This window comes from Gossypium hirsutum, chromosome D10 (assembly GCF_007990345.1).
Source record: "Gossypium hirsutum isolate 1008001.06 chromosome D10, Gossypium_hirsutum_v2.1, whole genome shotgun sequence".
Taxonomy (NCBI): Eukaryota; Viridiplantae; Streptophyta; class Magnoliopsida; order Malvales; family Malvaceae; genus Gossypium; species Gossypium hirsutum.
In genome coordinates this window covers 13066944-13081477 of record NC_053446.1, presented here as the reverse complement: position 1 = coordinate 13081477, position 14534 = coordinate 13066944, and the positions used below count along the sequence as shown (strand labels likewise).

At 32.2% G+C, this 14534-nt stretch overlaps 1 protein-coding gene and 1 pseudogene across 1 annotated transcript; both read left to right on the top strand.

Moving 5' to 3' along the window:
* The first annotated feature begins 5241 nt into the window (after positions 1-5241).
* LOC107914314 (putative potassium transporter 12) lies at positions 5242-7514 on the top strand (annotated as a pseudogene).
* A 1708-nt stretch (positions 7515-9222) lies between these two features.
* On the top strand, positions 9223-11100 carry LOC121222408 (very-long-chain 3-oxoacyl-CoA reductase). Its single transcript, XM_041103141.1, has 5 exons — positions 9223-9505; positions 9600-9862; positions 9951-10044; positions 10139-10250; positions 10674-11100. Exons 1-5 carry the CDS (start codon positions 9301-9303, stop codon positions 10858-10860), a joined length of 861 nt encoding a protein of 286 aa, XP_040959075.1. The 5' UTR covers positions 9223-9300; the 3' UTR covers positions 10861-11100.
* Positions 11101-14534: the final 3434 nt, after the last annotated feature.

The window sequence follows — 14534 nt, the reverse complement described above, 5'->3', positions numbered from 1 at the left end:
TATCGTGTTCAAGATGCCCAAATAATTATAATCCTTGGTTCTTTAAGACAACGTTTTCAAGAAGCATTGCTTCTTTTTTAAAATGAATGAATCATTAAAGAGGGATGAATAATTCTCCGTATAAATATGGACAATGTTCTTGGTTGGACTTGTGCATTAAATTTTACTGATATTCAAATCAATCACAAGAATCAGGCCAGATTCTAAGTTGGGTCCACTCGTGGAAAGGTCCATCCCAAGCCAGAAATCTGAGGCTCATTTAAGACTGAAACCCTTATTTTTAAATCCAGCCACAGATAATTTCCAAATGATAGGGGCCGCAGTGAAGTTGAATTATTATAATCCGATTGAAAGTTGTATTTGAAGTTGCGTTTGCCTTCATTAGAGAATTCAATTCAAAGGAGTAACATATCTCTAATAAAGCACAATAGTGATGGGATTGGAATGTAATGGAATTGACCAATGTCATCATCTTCCGATGGGTCAACTTTCAACAAAATAGTGGGGGGGGGTTCAACTAAATATGAATGCAAAGAAGAGTTTTTAGTAGAGTCACAATAAATATAAGAAAGGACAAAATGGAGATGATGCTTGGCTTTTATACCTAGCTTGAAGGCTGCCTCAGGGGCTGTCTTTAGCTAGTTGGTGAAAGGGGATTAGCTGATACCTTTGTCCTTAGCCAACAAGATTGGCAAGGGCAAGGGCAAATTTGCTGGCCTTGCAGTCAGTACCGTTTGGCACATATGTTGTGAGTTGAAATAGAGCTGAAAGCTACATTACCTTGGGATGACTTGCTAAAAATAGACATTTGTTAGTGTTTTGGGCTTCATGGACCACATATTCTTTGGGCCTTTAGTCTTATGTGGGTTGGTATAACAAAATTCCCCTAGGTCTGAAGGAGGTCATAAAGTAGCCTAGTAAATACCTATTTTGGAGGGCATTGACTTGAGCTATCAGGTTCCCTATAAAAAGAAGTCAGCTTTGAGGGGCGTCGGAACTTGAACTCTAAAGTAATGGTAAAGGTAAGGAGGAGCTTTTAGTAGATTAACAATAAAAATATCAAGATGGATATGATACCTAGGTTGAAGGTTACCTTAGAGGTTGTCCTTAGCCTGTAGGAGAAAAGGGATTGGTTGATCTCTTTGTAATAAGGGTTAATAAGGGTGTGTAAGGGCTAATTTCTTTGGCATTGTCGTTGGTGTTTGTCAGTACTGGCCTGTCACATATGTTGGAGCTTGAAAGGGAGCTAAAATCTACCTTGTCTAGAGCTAAGTTGTTACTAGTGGACTTTCGTTGGTGTTTTAGGCTTCATGAGTCACGTATTCGTTAGGCCTTTAGTCTTATTTATTACTCAAAGTTAAGCTATTTTGATAGGTTTTTGTATTATAGGTTGAAAGTCAACTTTATGAAAGTGAGAAATTCAACCTTTGTGCATTTACTTTGAAGCAAAAGGTAAAAGCTAATAGCATTTTTAAAACACTACAGGGACAAATTTGTTTGAAAAGTTCCCATTTTTTCACATCACTTTAATGTTTAATCTTTCAACTGTTTAGCATATTTAAAACACAAAAATGACTATATTTGTTTTCCCATCACTATAAAACACAAGTCGGCATCTCTTAACGTTGAATCTTACTACCATTTACAATTTTACTTGGTATTTTTGAAGCCTAATAACGCTAAGAGTCAACTAGCATATGTTATAGGATGGGGCATCTTGGATACCTTAGAGGAACCCCAGTCTAAAAAAATGAGTGGTGAGCGAATATATTCTTAGCTGGGGTGGTGGGGCACACCAAATATTGACTACTGCTTCGTGGGATTCATCACCCGCCATTAAAATGGAACATAAAGCTAAGGTTAGGAGATGAAGCATCTTATTCATATACATCTTATTATAACTTCATTATTCTACATTTTTCAGCCTACAATCATAAAAGAGTTCATCATATATTCAGCTCTCATGACTTCCTTCAAATTTAAACTAAAGCTAGTTAATATTATTTAGTCATCGGATTTATCAACGTATTAAAGTTTACAGAAATATAATTATAGCAAGGCAAAAACTGTAGCATAAAGAAGTAATAGGATAGGAGGTTGGAAAAGGCATTGTGTTGTGTGGAAAAATACTGGAGACGGAAAGTTCAAGTGGCTCTCATTTCCTTTGCCTTATTTGGAAAGCTTTAAAGATACGGTGAAGAAGAAAAGGACAGCTTCGAAATTGACAAGCTCAGTCAGGGCCCTATTACTTTGTTCTCAACACTGTAATTAAGCTCTTCGGAGTAGATAAAGCTACCCATCTAAATGTGACTTATAGTTAGGTCTAAATTTTACATATAATTTTAGATATTAATAAATAAACAAAAAAGATTCATGTTTTGTGATAGACAGGTTTCCGAATAGAAGTCGAGCAAGAGATGGAACTAGAATAGGATCTAGCCATTACTCCAGAGAGAGATTGGAGTTGGCAGAGTGGAGAGAAAACAGATACTTGGCATTGGGTGCCCAAAGTGGCGGATAAAAAAGCTCAGTAGGACCCTCGTCTGAAGCAGCATTATTATTACTTATATAATTTTCCCTTTGGAAATGGAAATATATTCTCAATTCTAAAAGGATGAGGCAAAGCATAAAACCAACTTATGATGCTATATATAAATGCTAATTCTTGAGGAAGAGCAGAGCAGTGGGCAAGAATTTACGGGCCAGGAATCAGGAGCACATGCAATGTCTTACCGGTCATATCATCTAAACATTTTGCTTACTAATGTAAAATCATATAGTTAGTTTTGCTGCAATGTTTATCCAGATCTTTAAATTTCTATATATCGCAGATTTTTATTTTTCTAGAACAGATACAATAAATAAATGTCAGCGTGATTATGGATATAAATTGTAAAAATCAAAGTATATGGTCTATCCTAGTGTGAAGGCAAGGAGACATGCAACAACAACTATAGGTGAACAAAATCCAATTTGATTTGAAAATTTTGATAAAAAATTTAAATTTTGAATTAAATAATTCGAGTTATTTGAGTTATTCGGATCAACTCAAATAAAAAATTAAAATTTTTGGTTTAACTCAAATACGAATCACACAATTCGAGTTACCTAAAAATTCAAATGAAAAAAGGCAAAATTACGTTGTTTTGATAAATGTTTACTTTTTCTAAAATTAAAATTCAAAACAATGAAGTTAAAAGGTAAAATTACATCGTTTTGATAAATATTTACCCATTAAATTAAAAGGCAAAACTATTATATTGTTTATGTAGTTAAATAATCTTGCACTTCATCAACTAGTTAAAAAATCGGTCCATATAAATATAACATTGAGTATAAATAATATGATTTGTTAACTCAACTTGAATTTTTTTGGCTCGATTTCATTCCATTCCATTCAAAAAAATTTCAAATTGAGTTCGGTTGCTAAAATAGGATTCGTCAACTTGACTAACCTGAAATTTTTTGACTCGATTCAATTCGACATTTTAATAGTAACAAGTGCCACTAATCCACATTTAATAGAAAACTTAAAGGAATGGTTAACCGTAGGACTTGATTGGAGCAATACTAATAGTTTAGAGACTCAATTAGAATATTTTAAAAATTAGGGATTAATTTAGAATTTAACTATAATTTAGGGATGTATGATAAAGTTAATTCAAAAAAAATTGAAAAAAAAATTCTTATAATTTTCTTTTTGAATATCCTGGATTACTTATTTAGATGATAAATTAGGCTATTTAAAATTGTTATTTGTATCTACTTTACCTTTTGCAGTTAATAAAATCGAATGTCTCAATTCACATCCTTTATTTGGTTGTAAAATGATAGCTAAATATTAACACGTATAATCCTTATTACTAATTTTTAACACATCAATTTATTTGGTTAGATGGTTAAATATTAGTGATTTTAAATTTGAATTTTGGGTTCGATTCCTCTCCTACTCACATTTGGATTTTTATTTCATTTGTTTGAAGTTTTACTTTTATTTATAATTACTATTTTAACATTTTAACTCTTCTGATTAAATGGTTAATTAATAATAATTTTATCCTTGAGTCCCAAGTTCGATTCCTTTTCTAAGCACATTTGTATTTTTCATTTTATGTTTTAAGCTTTTTTTTTTAATTTTTAATTCATCTTTTTAATTAACCATTGTTTTATTTATAAAATCAAATAATTATTGCCAATTATATAATAAAATATATTTTTGAAAATTTTGATATTTATCACTATGTTAAATATATTTTATTTTTAAAAAACATCAATTGATTTTTTTTATATATTTTTCTTTATATATAATATTTATATGTAAAATATTTATTTTCTCCACCTATATTGTGAGTATGGTGATTTCTAGTATTATAAAATCAAATAATTATTTCAAATATCATTATTATTTTTATATGTAAAATATTTCAAATAATTATTTCAAATACACATACAAAAATATATAATACTAAAATTTACTACACTAATGATATGGATTGAAAAATAAAAATTACACATAAAAATTATATTTACTAAAAATAATGATATTTGACAATAATTATTTGATTTTATAAATAAAAGAGTTATTAATTAAAAAGATGAATTAAAAATAAAAATAAAAACTTGAAAACAATATATTTATTAATTAAAAAAACTTGAAACAACATGAAAATATATATATATATATATATATATATATATAAATGTGCTTGGAAGGGGAATTGGATCTAGATCAACTCAAGGATAAAATCATTATTATTTAACTATCTAACTAAAAGAGTTCATATGTTAAAAATAGTAATTAAAAATAAAATTAAAGCTTCAAACAACATGAAATAAAAATAAAAATGTAAATAAAAGAAAAATCGAACTCGGGACTTAAAATAAAACCACAAATATTTAACCATCGAACCAAAAGAGCTAATGTGATTAAAAATAAGAAAGTGTGCCCTGTAGGACGCATATTCAAAATTAATCTATTTTACTAAATATCCCAGAAATCATCGACCCAAAACCCCAAATATTTTTTAAAATCAGCATTTTTAAAAAAATTTAGCCACAATAGTCTAAAAAAAACTAACCTAAAAATTAGATTTAATTTTTAAAATCTAATAAAATAAATGATAAATAAATTTGAAAGACAAATAACTTTAAATTATTAGAGTTTTCACAAAATGTTAAAATTTGTAAAATAAATTTGACTTAGGCCCCGTTCTCCTTTACTTTTTAGATGGACTTTTGCAATAAAAAATCCTTTTCTCTTAAAAGCAATGAAGAATGACCTGCATTTCAGAATAATTTTCACCATCTAAAATGTCCTTTTTCGCAGATGGAGAAGTTAAAAATTTTAACTTCTCTTCGGCCAAAAGTGCTTTTGGCTGATAATTTCCATTTTTATCCCCCAAAAAACGTTCTTTCCTTTGGTTCCTTGCCTGAGATATCAAGTTCTTTGCCTTTGTTTATTTTCCTCTGGTTCTTTGTTCCTCTTCCGCCGGTGAGTTTCTTTTCTTCTTCTTCTCTTTAATTATTCATTATGCTTTATTTTTAGTTGTTTTCTGATTGTTTAGGGTTTAGCAGAAATTTTACTGAAATTTTACATTCTTCTATAGGGAATACTGTCAATTGAAAGGGGTCAAAAAGCTATATTATCATTTGATTCTTATGAAAGATCTTTGATTGAGGTAAATATTCTGTTCTCTGTTTTGTTTGCTTATTATAATGTTTAAACATTATAAGTTCCTTAAACTTATGATTAAGGATAAGAAGAATGTATTTTCATTTGATTTTACTTCATTTTAGCAAGGAACCCGATGCTTCCCATTTGGTAAACGGCTCCTGGGTGTTGATCGCATGTGATTCACAAGCTCGATTGTTCACCCTCTCTCTATTGAATTTGCTTCTAGGTTTCGAACCCCAACGCATGGATTCTGTTAAAACTGCTTTGTTTAAGAGGCACAGTAATTACAACATTTCAGTTGATGAAATCGGTATGAAATTGGATTTCGTTTGGGCACCTTATGTATTGAATTTAACCCATTTGTTGACGGATTTCAAGATTAAAAAGAAATACCCTGATGTTATGGTAATGGGGGCTGGTCTATGGCATATGCTTCATGTAAGCAACCCATCAGATTACGAACTTGTTTTGCAAACGTTAAAAAGTTCCTTGGTTTCTTTGTTTCCATTTTCAACAGATATCGCCAATGCTTATGGTTAGCAACTTTTCTCACCACAGTTTTCCTTTCGTTTATTCAAAGTATTCTAGTGCTACTTTTGCTAGCATATGCTTCATTCTAATGCTCGTTTAATTGTTTTTTCAAGCATAGCTGAAGTTGTTGTTATGTTGGTCACAACTGCCTTGGTGACACTTGTAATGCTTCTGATATGGCAGACCAATTTGCTTATGGCTTTGTGTTTTCCACTCTTAATCGGGTCGATAGAGCTGATCTACTTCTCTGCTGTTCTATCGAAGGTCATGGAGGGAGGTTGGCTTCCACTTGTTTTTGCTACTTTCTTTCTCACTGTCATGTACATTTGGCACTATGGCAGTGTGTTGAAGTACCAAAGTGAGGTCAGAGAGAAAATATCCATGGATTTCATGATTGAACTTGGCTCTAAGCTTGGGACAGTGAGAGTTCCGGGGATCGATTTATTATACAACGAGCTTGTCCATGGCATTCCTTCAATTTTTGGGCAGTTTCTACTTAGCTTACCTTCCATCCATTCTACTATCATTTTTGTATGCATCAAATATGTACCTGTTCCTGTGGTACCCCAGGAAGAGAGGTTTCTTTTCTGTAGAGTTGGCCCGAAAGACTACCATATTTTCAAGTGTATTGCTCGATATGGTTACAAAGATGTCTGAAAGGAGGATCACCATGCATTTGAACAACTTGTTCAAATCCTAGAAAATTTCTTGCTGAAAGAAGCTCAAGATCTAGCATTAGAAAGCAGGTTGCACGAGATGGATATCGATAGTGTTTTTGTGAGCTCAAAGGATCACAGAAACAGGGATGTTCCTGGTAACAAGGAGCTTAAAATCCCATTGATACGTGAGAGAAGATCAGAAGAAGCAATAAAGTTGTCTATTAAAAAAAGCACCGGCATCATTACCGTCTAGTGTCATGTCATCGGATGAAGACCTAGGTTTGGAATATGAGCTATCAGCACTGCGACAAGCAATAGATTCAGGATTTACTTATTTCTTGGCACATGGAGATGTGAGGGCGAAAAAGAACATCCTTTTTCTCAAGAAACTTGTCATAAACTACTTCTATGCGTTCCTGCAGAGAAACTGTCGAGTTGGTGCAGCAAATATGAGTGTACCTCACATGAATATCTTGCAAGTGGGCATGACATACATGGTTTGATGAGAGTTGCCATTGATTCAGAGCTGCCATTTTCTTGTTGATTCCAAGTATTGTTTTTGAGCTCAATAAGTTTGAGAATTAAGCCATGCATATGAATAAAATATTTTGACATTCACAATTGGCCGCGAATGGAAATTTTGCACTGAATCTGTTGTTTGTGCGTAGTATACTTTCATTTTTCCTTGGCTTCTTCAAGTTTAGCTTTTCAGGCAAGTAAGTCCATTGACAAACACTTTCTGTTCACAGACACTTTCTAGATTTACAACTCAAGTGCACATTATATATATTCAAATTGTTGTAAAATTTTTAGTATTTATATTTGGTATATAAATATTATCCCTTTTTAAAACTTTAATCCAAATATATGTAATATTTTAATTTGTTAGGTTTATGTTTTCTATGTTATGTTAATATCTAATATGAGTTATATATTCAAATATATTTTAAAATAAAATAATACAAATGTGTTAAAAAGCATTAATTAAAAATAAAAAATAATTTTTATAATAATACAATTGTGTCAATATCTAATTACAAATATTTAATTATTATATTTAAATATTTAAATATAGTTTATATATTCTAATTAAATTTAATAAATAATTAATATGAATTACTTAGAAATATTTCAAATTAATATTATATATTAAAATATTAACAATAAGTTATGATAAATTATTTTTTATATTTTTTTTAAAATATCATAATATTAACTAATTTGAACATTATTTAAATACATATTTGTTACTTTATAATATCATGTCTAAAATGAACATTTTATTCTTCAAAAGCACTTTTTGACAGCAATACCAAACACTCAAATTTTTCAAAAGCACTTCTCAAAAGTAATTTTCTACAGCACTTTTTCACTTCTCAAAAGCACTTTTCAAAAGCAACGAAGAACTGACCCTTACTAAAGATATTTAGTAGATTCTAATATTTAAGGGATAATATCATTTAATTTGGATTCAAATACTAATACTTAGATTAAATTGAGTAGAAAAAAAATCAAAATTTAAAATAGTTATGCTTTCTCAAATTTAAATATTATTAAAAATAAGTTACCGACAAATGATTAGAAGAAGTGGAAGTGAACTTCTTTTCCAGACATTTGAACTAAATTTGAATTTTGGAATCATTATTGTGTCGAGAGGGCTTTACCTGAATACCACCCAAACCCAAACAAGATTATACTCATACGATAACCATTAAAAGGATGAGGACACATGATAACCTATGGTCAAGGGTGTTCACCATGTGACTTGTGTTCGAGTCACGTTAGTCGTTCAGGTTTTATCCTATTATTGTTATTCACCAAAAAAAGAAAAATCAACAACTTAATTTAATGACAACAAAATTATTATGTTGCGAGGCATGAAAACTTAATTCAATCCTGACCAATTATAAATAAAAAAAATTCAACCTTCATACCAACTCCTAAAATTAAACACTTGTCAGACCTAGGTAAAAAGGGCAAAAGCTAAAAGGTTCCAATTGAACATGGAAATTTACCTATGAAAAGGAATATACATACTATATATAGCCATTTGCTATTAAGCCGTCAGTCTGTTACTACTAAGATCAGGCAAAGTTTTAACTTGGCTAACCAAAACTCTTCACCGCAAAGCGCAATGGCCATTGATGTTAATAGAACAAAAGGAACATGGTCGAAAAAGCCTGGAAAAATGACATTTTACCAATCAACCGAACTTTTCAGACAGACTTGTCAATTTACCACTGGAAAAGCAGAGATTCATCATTCCATATCTATGATGATTGATTGGGCAACGCATGCAAGGAAATAAAAAACTGTGTGGGGTTATATAAAAAGGATTCAAGACTCTATTGTCAGAGAGGTTTAAGGCAATTTGCCTCTAGATAAGGAGGCAATGACTTAGACAACTGAAAGTGTTGCTTTTAAACCTTAGTCCCCATGATTTGCCATCCCATTAATTCTACTTTTGAACCAACTTCTCTTTGGAAAACTCAAGGTTTACTAAAGATGCGCAGAATTACAAGCTCCAACACCGCCAAAGGCGTTGCTGCCATTGTGGGCGTCGGCCCTCAACTTGGACTATCTATTGCCCGAAAGTTTGCTCATGAAGGATACACAGTCGCCATCCTCGCCCGGGACTTAGGTACCCTCTTTCTCTCTCTTTCTTTCGCTCTTTTTTCTCTTTTTACACAATTAATCAATACCGGATTATGTGTGTGTGTGTGTGTGTTGTTCAGGAAGGTTGTCAAGATTTGCAGATGAGATAGCAAGGGAAGAGAAAGCGCAACTGTTTGCAATCAGAATAGACTGCTCGGATTATAGAAGCGTTAGGGAAGCGTTTGAAGGGGTTCTTTCCTTAGGATTTGTCGAAGTTTTGGTGTACAATGCATATTACCAGCCGGTTTCTTCGCACCCCACTACCTTCTCCGACATTAAAATTGATTCCTTTGAGAAATCTCTTGCTGTTTCCTCCCTTGGTGCGTTCCTTTGCGCTCAACAGGTAACCCCACCCCTTTCTTTCTATCCAACCATATAAATAACCAATCACCTTCTGAAATTTTTATAATGTTGGACCGAATCAATGGAAGGTGCTTCCTGGGATGGTGGAAAGGAGAAGAGGAACCATTCTTTTTACTGGTCGCTCAGTTTCACTTAGTGGCATCCCTGGTTTCTCTGAACTATGTAATGTTCACCCTTTAAAACATATTACAAACTTACCAAAACTTAAAATGGAAAATGAGTGTATATGACAGTTTATTGTAAATCAATGAAACAGGCTGTGGAAAGTTCGCCCTGAGAGCTTTATCCCAATGCCTGTCAAGAGAGTTCCAGTCTGTTGGTGTCCATGTTGCCCATATTATCATTGATGGAGTCATTGGTCCTCCCAGGTAAATTCATTGTTACTTCAACATTTTATTTCCTTAAATTATAGTGTTTGGTAACTTCCATTTTCCTATTTAGCTGCCAATTTGAAATTTTAAACGATTTATGAAGTTATACTTTTTAAATATTTATTATATTAAAACTCAATTAATTTATTTATAATATATGCATTTCATTCTTACAATTTAGATACCAAATGAAATTTAAATCTATATTTTCAAATTCATATTTCTAGACTTGAACATAAAACGTTTACGTAACAATGAGATACGAACTTTGAAACTTATATTTCATATTAATAGGAGATATCATATATGTTTTAAAATGTTGAAATGACAAGTAGTGTGCAGTAAATATAAGAGGTGACGATGGAATTGCCGGTAAGAAAATGATGAATGATGAACAATAAAGTTGAAATGGAAATGCAGGGGGGCTCAGCAAGGGTTGGCTGGGGAGCTATGGCAAAGCGGAGTCGGAGGGGACCAAACCGTGATGACAATGGACCCTGATGCGATAGCTCGGGCCTACTGGCACCTGCATGCTCAAGACCGGAGCGGTTGGACCCAGGAGATTGACCTCCGTTCCTCCGTAACCAGATACTTTTACACCCATTGATCATATATATGATATATTAGTATCTTCTCATATTTGCAGCCTCAAATCATTTAAAACTCCTTCGTCTCATTATAATCATCTTCAATAGCTTTCATTTCTTTATACACTACATATGGTTTAAGGATTTGCTATGTATATTTACTCTCTTTTGTTTTTAATTTTATTTTAAGGAGTTTGAGAAAAGTACAAAATATGTGATGAATTAAAAGTTTGAGTGTGTGAATAGAGCTTGCTTATTAATTTTTTTTTTTGGGAAAGAAAAGTAACCCTTTGGTGTGAAAAAAAAAAACAAAATCCAAACAGCAAGAAGATAGAGGATACGGATAACTAAACCCGATTAAGTAGGTTCACCTCATGCGCCCGAACCTATCATCTGCAATTTCTAACCATACTGACATCTGGCACAGACAAAGCATTCTCATTAAAAGTCATCTCATTTCATGTGGTTTGCATATTAATATCAAATAAAAGGTGAGGCAAAGCAAAAATAACAAGTAAACAATCCAACTCAACAATTACATTGTCGAAGGCCAACTATTTTAATCATGACAAGACCACCCTGACGGCAAAAGCTTTAATGATGCAAGGATTAAAACGAACATAAATAAAACCAAAGTTTCTTTTAAACACACGGCCCATACATTTAAGGTGTTCAAATTATATATAACCATGTAATATTTTAATGGAAAAGTTAACGATATTAACTATTTGGATTAATTAATAATATTATATGTTGATTATGACTCCTATTTCAGTCAAATTTGAGAAATAATATTTCAGTTAGACTCTGTTTATTTGTTTCAATCAAACTCTAATTTGTTTAGATTATTTTATTATTATTTGACCTATGAATTTAGTTTATAAATAAGCTCTTTTACAACATTAGAAAATACACCCATTTGAGATTAGAACTCATAACACATTTAGAGAATTTTGTGTTTACATTTTGAGGGTTCTTTGTTTTCGGGTTTTCGGGGTTTAGTTTTTATCTCCATCTCTTGTACTCTTCGTTCTTTTGCAATTATAGTAAAATTATCTTTAACCGTGATTTTTATCCTCTTTGGAGGGATTTTTCCATGTTAAATTTGTGAGTTCAATTTCTCAATTTATTCCACTATTTTTTTTTACTTGTTGCTTAATCGGGTCGATCCCCAACAAGTGGTATCACAGCTAGTTTAATTTTCATAGATCAACCCATTCAGAGATGACAGCAACAAGGTTTAAAATTGAGAAGTTCGATGGTGAGACAAATTTCAATCTCTGGCAAGTTCGGATGATGGCAATTCTAGTTCAAACCGGCTTGAAAAAGGTTGTTACCGAGAAAAAGCCTGAGAATCTAAATCAAACAGAATGAGAAGGGCTTGATGAAAAGGCCTTGTCTGAAATCCAGTTGTGCCTTGCGAATATGATATTGTAGGAGGTATTGATGGGGAAGACCTCATCCGCATTGTGGAAAGGGTTAGAAACTCTTTATGCGACTAAGTCTCTAGCTAACCATTTAGTGTTGAAACAACGTCTATTTACGTTTCGCATGAACGAAGGTGAGCTTCTTAGAGATCACATCAGTCAATTCATTAATCTTTTAAATAATTTAAAGAACGTGGAGGTTCATGTTGATGATGAAAATCAGGCTATGCTATTATTGTGCTCTTTACCCCATTCATACAAGTCTTTCAGGGAGACCCTGATTTATGGCATAGACAAACTCTCGTTCGAAGATTTGAAGGGTCATTTGTTAAGTAGAGACAAACTCGACAATAAGTTTGGTTTGGATAGCAAGGTAGATAGGCAAGCTTCCGTTTTGGTAGCATCAAAAAAAAGAGGTAAAAAGTGTTGATATTGTAAAAAGTTAGGTCACGTCAAAGCAGATTGTTATAAACTGCAAAATAAAAGAGCAGCTAAGAGTAACGAGGAAGATGTAGCTGGTGCTAATTTGGCCGATGAAAGCGGTGATGATTTCTTGTTAGTGTCAACGAGCGATAACTTCAAGCTCACATCCGAGTGGATCCTAGATTCGGTATGTTCTTTCCACATGTGTCTCAATAGAGAATGGTTCTCCACATACAGTTCGGTTGAAGGTGGAGTTGTGTGCATGGGAAATGATTCATCTAGTAAGGTAATTGGTATTGGTACTGTTAAAATTAGGATACACGATGGGACGATTAGGACACTCTCAAATGTCAGGTATGTACTTGATTTACAAAAGAATCTCATCTCATTGAGTATTTTAGACTTGAAAGGATGCAGAATCAACATCGAGTCAAACAACATTAAAGTATCTCGTGGAACTCTCGTATTGTTAAAAGATAAAAGAACTGTCAGTCTTTATATTCTGGAAGGTTCTATAGTGACCGGTGAAATCGGACGTCCCTCGTCCGTTATGGAGTTGAAGTCAACTCATTTGGAACGGAGGCAACTTGGTCATAAGAGAAAAAAATGTATGTTTGTTTCATTGAAGAGAGGTTCTCTTTTGGATGCAGGTTTTGAAAAGTTAGGGCAATGTGTTCGTGAAAATTAGACTCGGGTTAGTTTTAATTTAGCAGTGTACGAGTCGAAGGCTAGAAGTGTTCTAGTTTCTAAGCACAAATTCGACTTAATTAATTCCCTACATAGTTCAAGATAGGCCCGTGGTAGGCTTTGACAAAGATGGCATTGTGGAAATATAAGTCAATGTGGAGATTTGTTGAGTATGACTCCTATTTCAGTCAAATTTGAGAAATAATCTTTCAGTTAGACTCTGTTTATTTGTTTCAATCAAACTCTGATTAGTCAAGATTATTTTATTATTATTTGACCTATGAATTTAACCTATAAATAGACTCTTTTACAACCTTAGAAAATACACCCATTAGAGATTAGAACTCATAACACATTTAGAGAATTTTGTGTTTACATTTTGAGGATTGTTTATTTTTGGGTTTTCGGGGTTTAATTTTTATTTCCATCTTTTGTACTCTTCGTTCTTTTGCCATTATAGTAAAATTATCTTTACCCGTGATTTTTTATTCTCTTTGGAGGGGTTTTCCACGTTAAAGTTGTGTGTTCAATTTCTCAATTTATTCTACTATTTTTTTACTTGTTACTTAATCGGGTCGATCCCTAACATTATAAAAATATAAAAACTCAAACTACGTTAAAAATGAAATTACAACAATTAATTCTCAAATTTAAATATAATAGAACAACTAAAATCAAATTTTAATATTTTTAAATGAAAAAAAAGCATCATGGAGGAAGACTTTTATATAGAGTTATATAGATATAAATTAGTATTTCATATCATGTTTTTGTTTTCAAACTTTTTTATATCATGCATTCTGATGCCCATCTTATGACATCCAGGTTAAAAGAGATAAATTGAACAAGTATGGTCGCCCCCTATTAGGATGTACTATTAAATCTAAATTGAGGTTATCCTCTAAAAACTACGATGGAGCAGTTTATAAATGTCTATGTGGCAAATTTAATTTTACCAAAGATGATAAGAATGTGAACTCCCAACCATTTATGTGCTAGAAAGGCCATTTCTTATTTTGTGCCGAAGTAATCTATAAAGCACAGGTTGAAACAGGTGGTGAAATCAAAAGGCATTACTTGAATGTTACTGTAGATACATATGAAGAAATAATAATAAAAGACCGTATGTGCCAGAAAATTGAGAGTTCCTATCATAA

What these genes read in the sequence shown, in the direction of transcription:
- LOC121222408 (XM_041103141.1), top strand. Translation starts at nt 9,301, where the DNA reads ATGATTTGCCATCCCATTAATTCTACTTTTGAACCAACTTCTCTTTGG. An exon ending in CATCCTCGCCCGGGACTTAG is followed by an intron (nt 9,506 to 9,599) that starts GTACCCTCTTTC and finishes TGTGTTGTTCAG; the next exon opens with GAAGGTTGTCAAGATTTGCA. An exon ending in CGTTCCTTTGCGCTCAACAG is followed by an intron (nt 9,863 to 9,950) that starts GTAACCCCACCC and finishes AATCAATGGAAG; the next exon opens with GTGCTTCCTGGGATGGTGGA.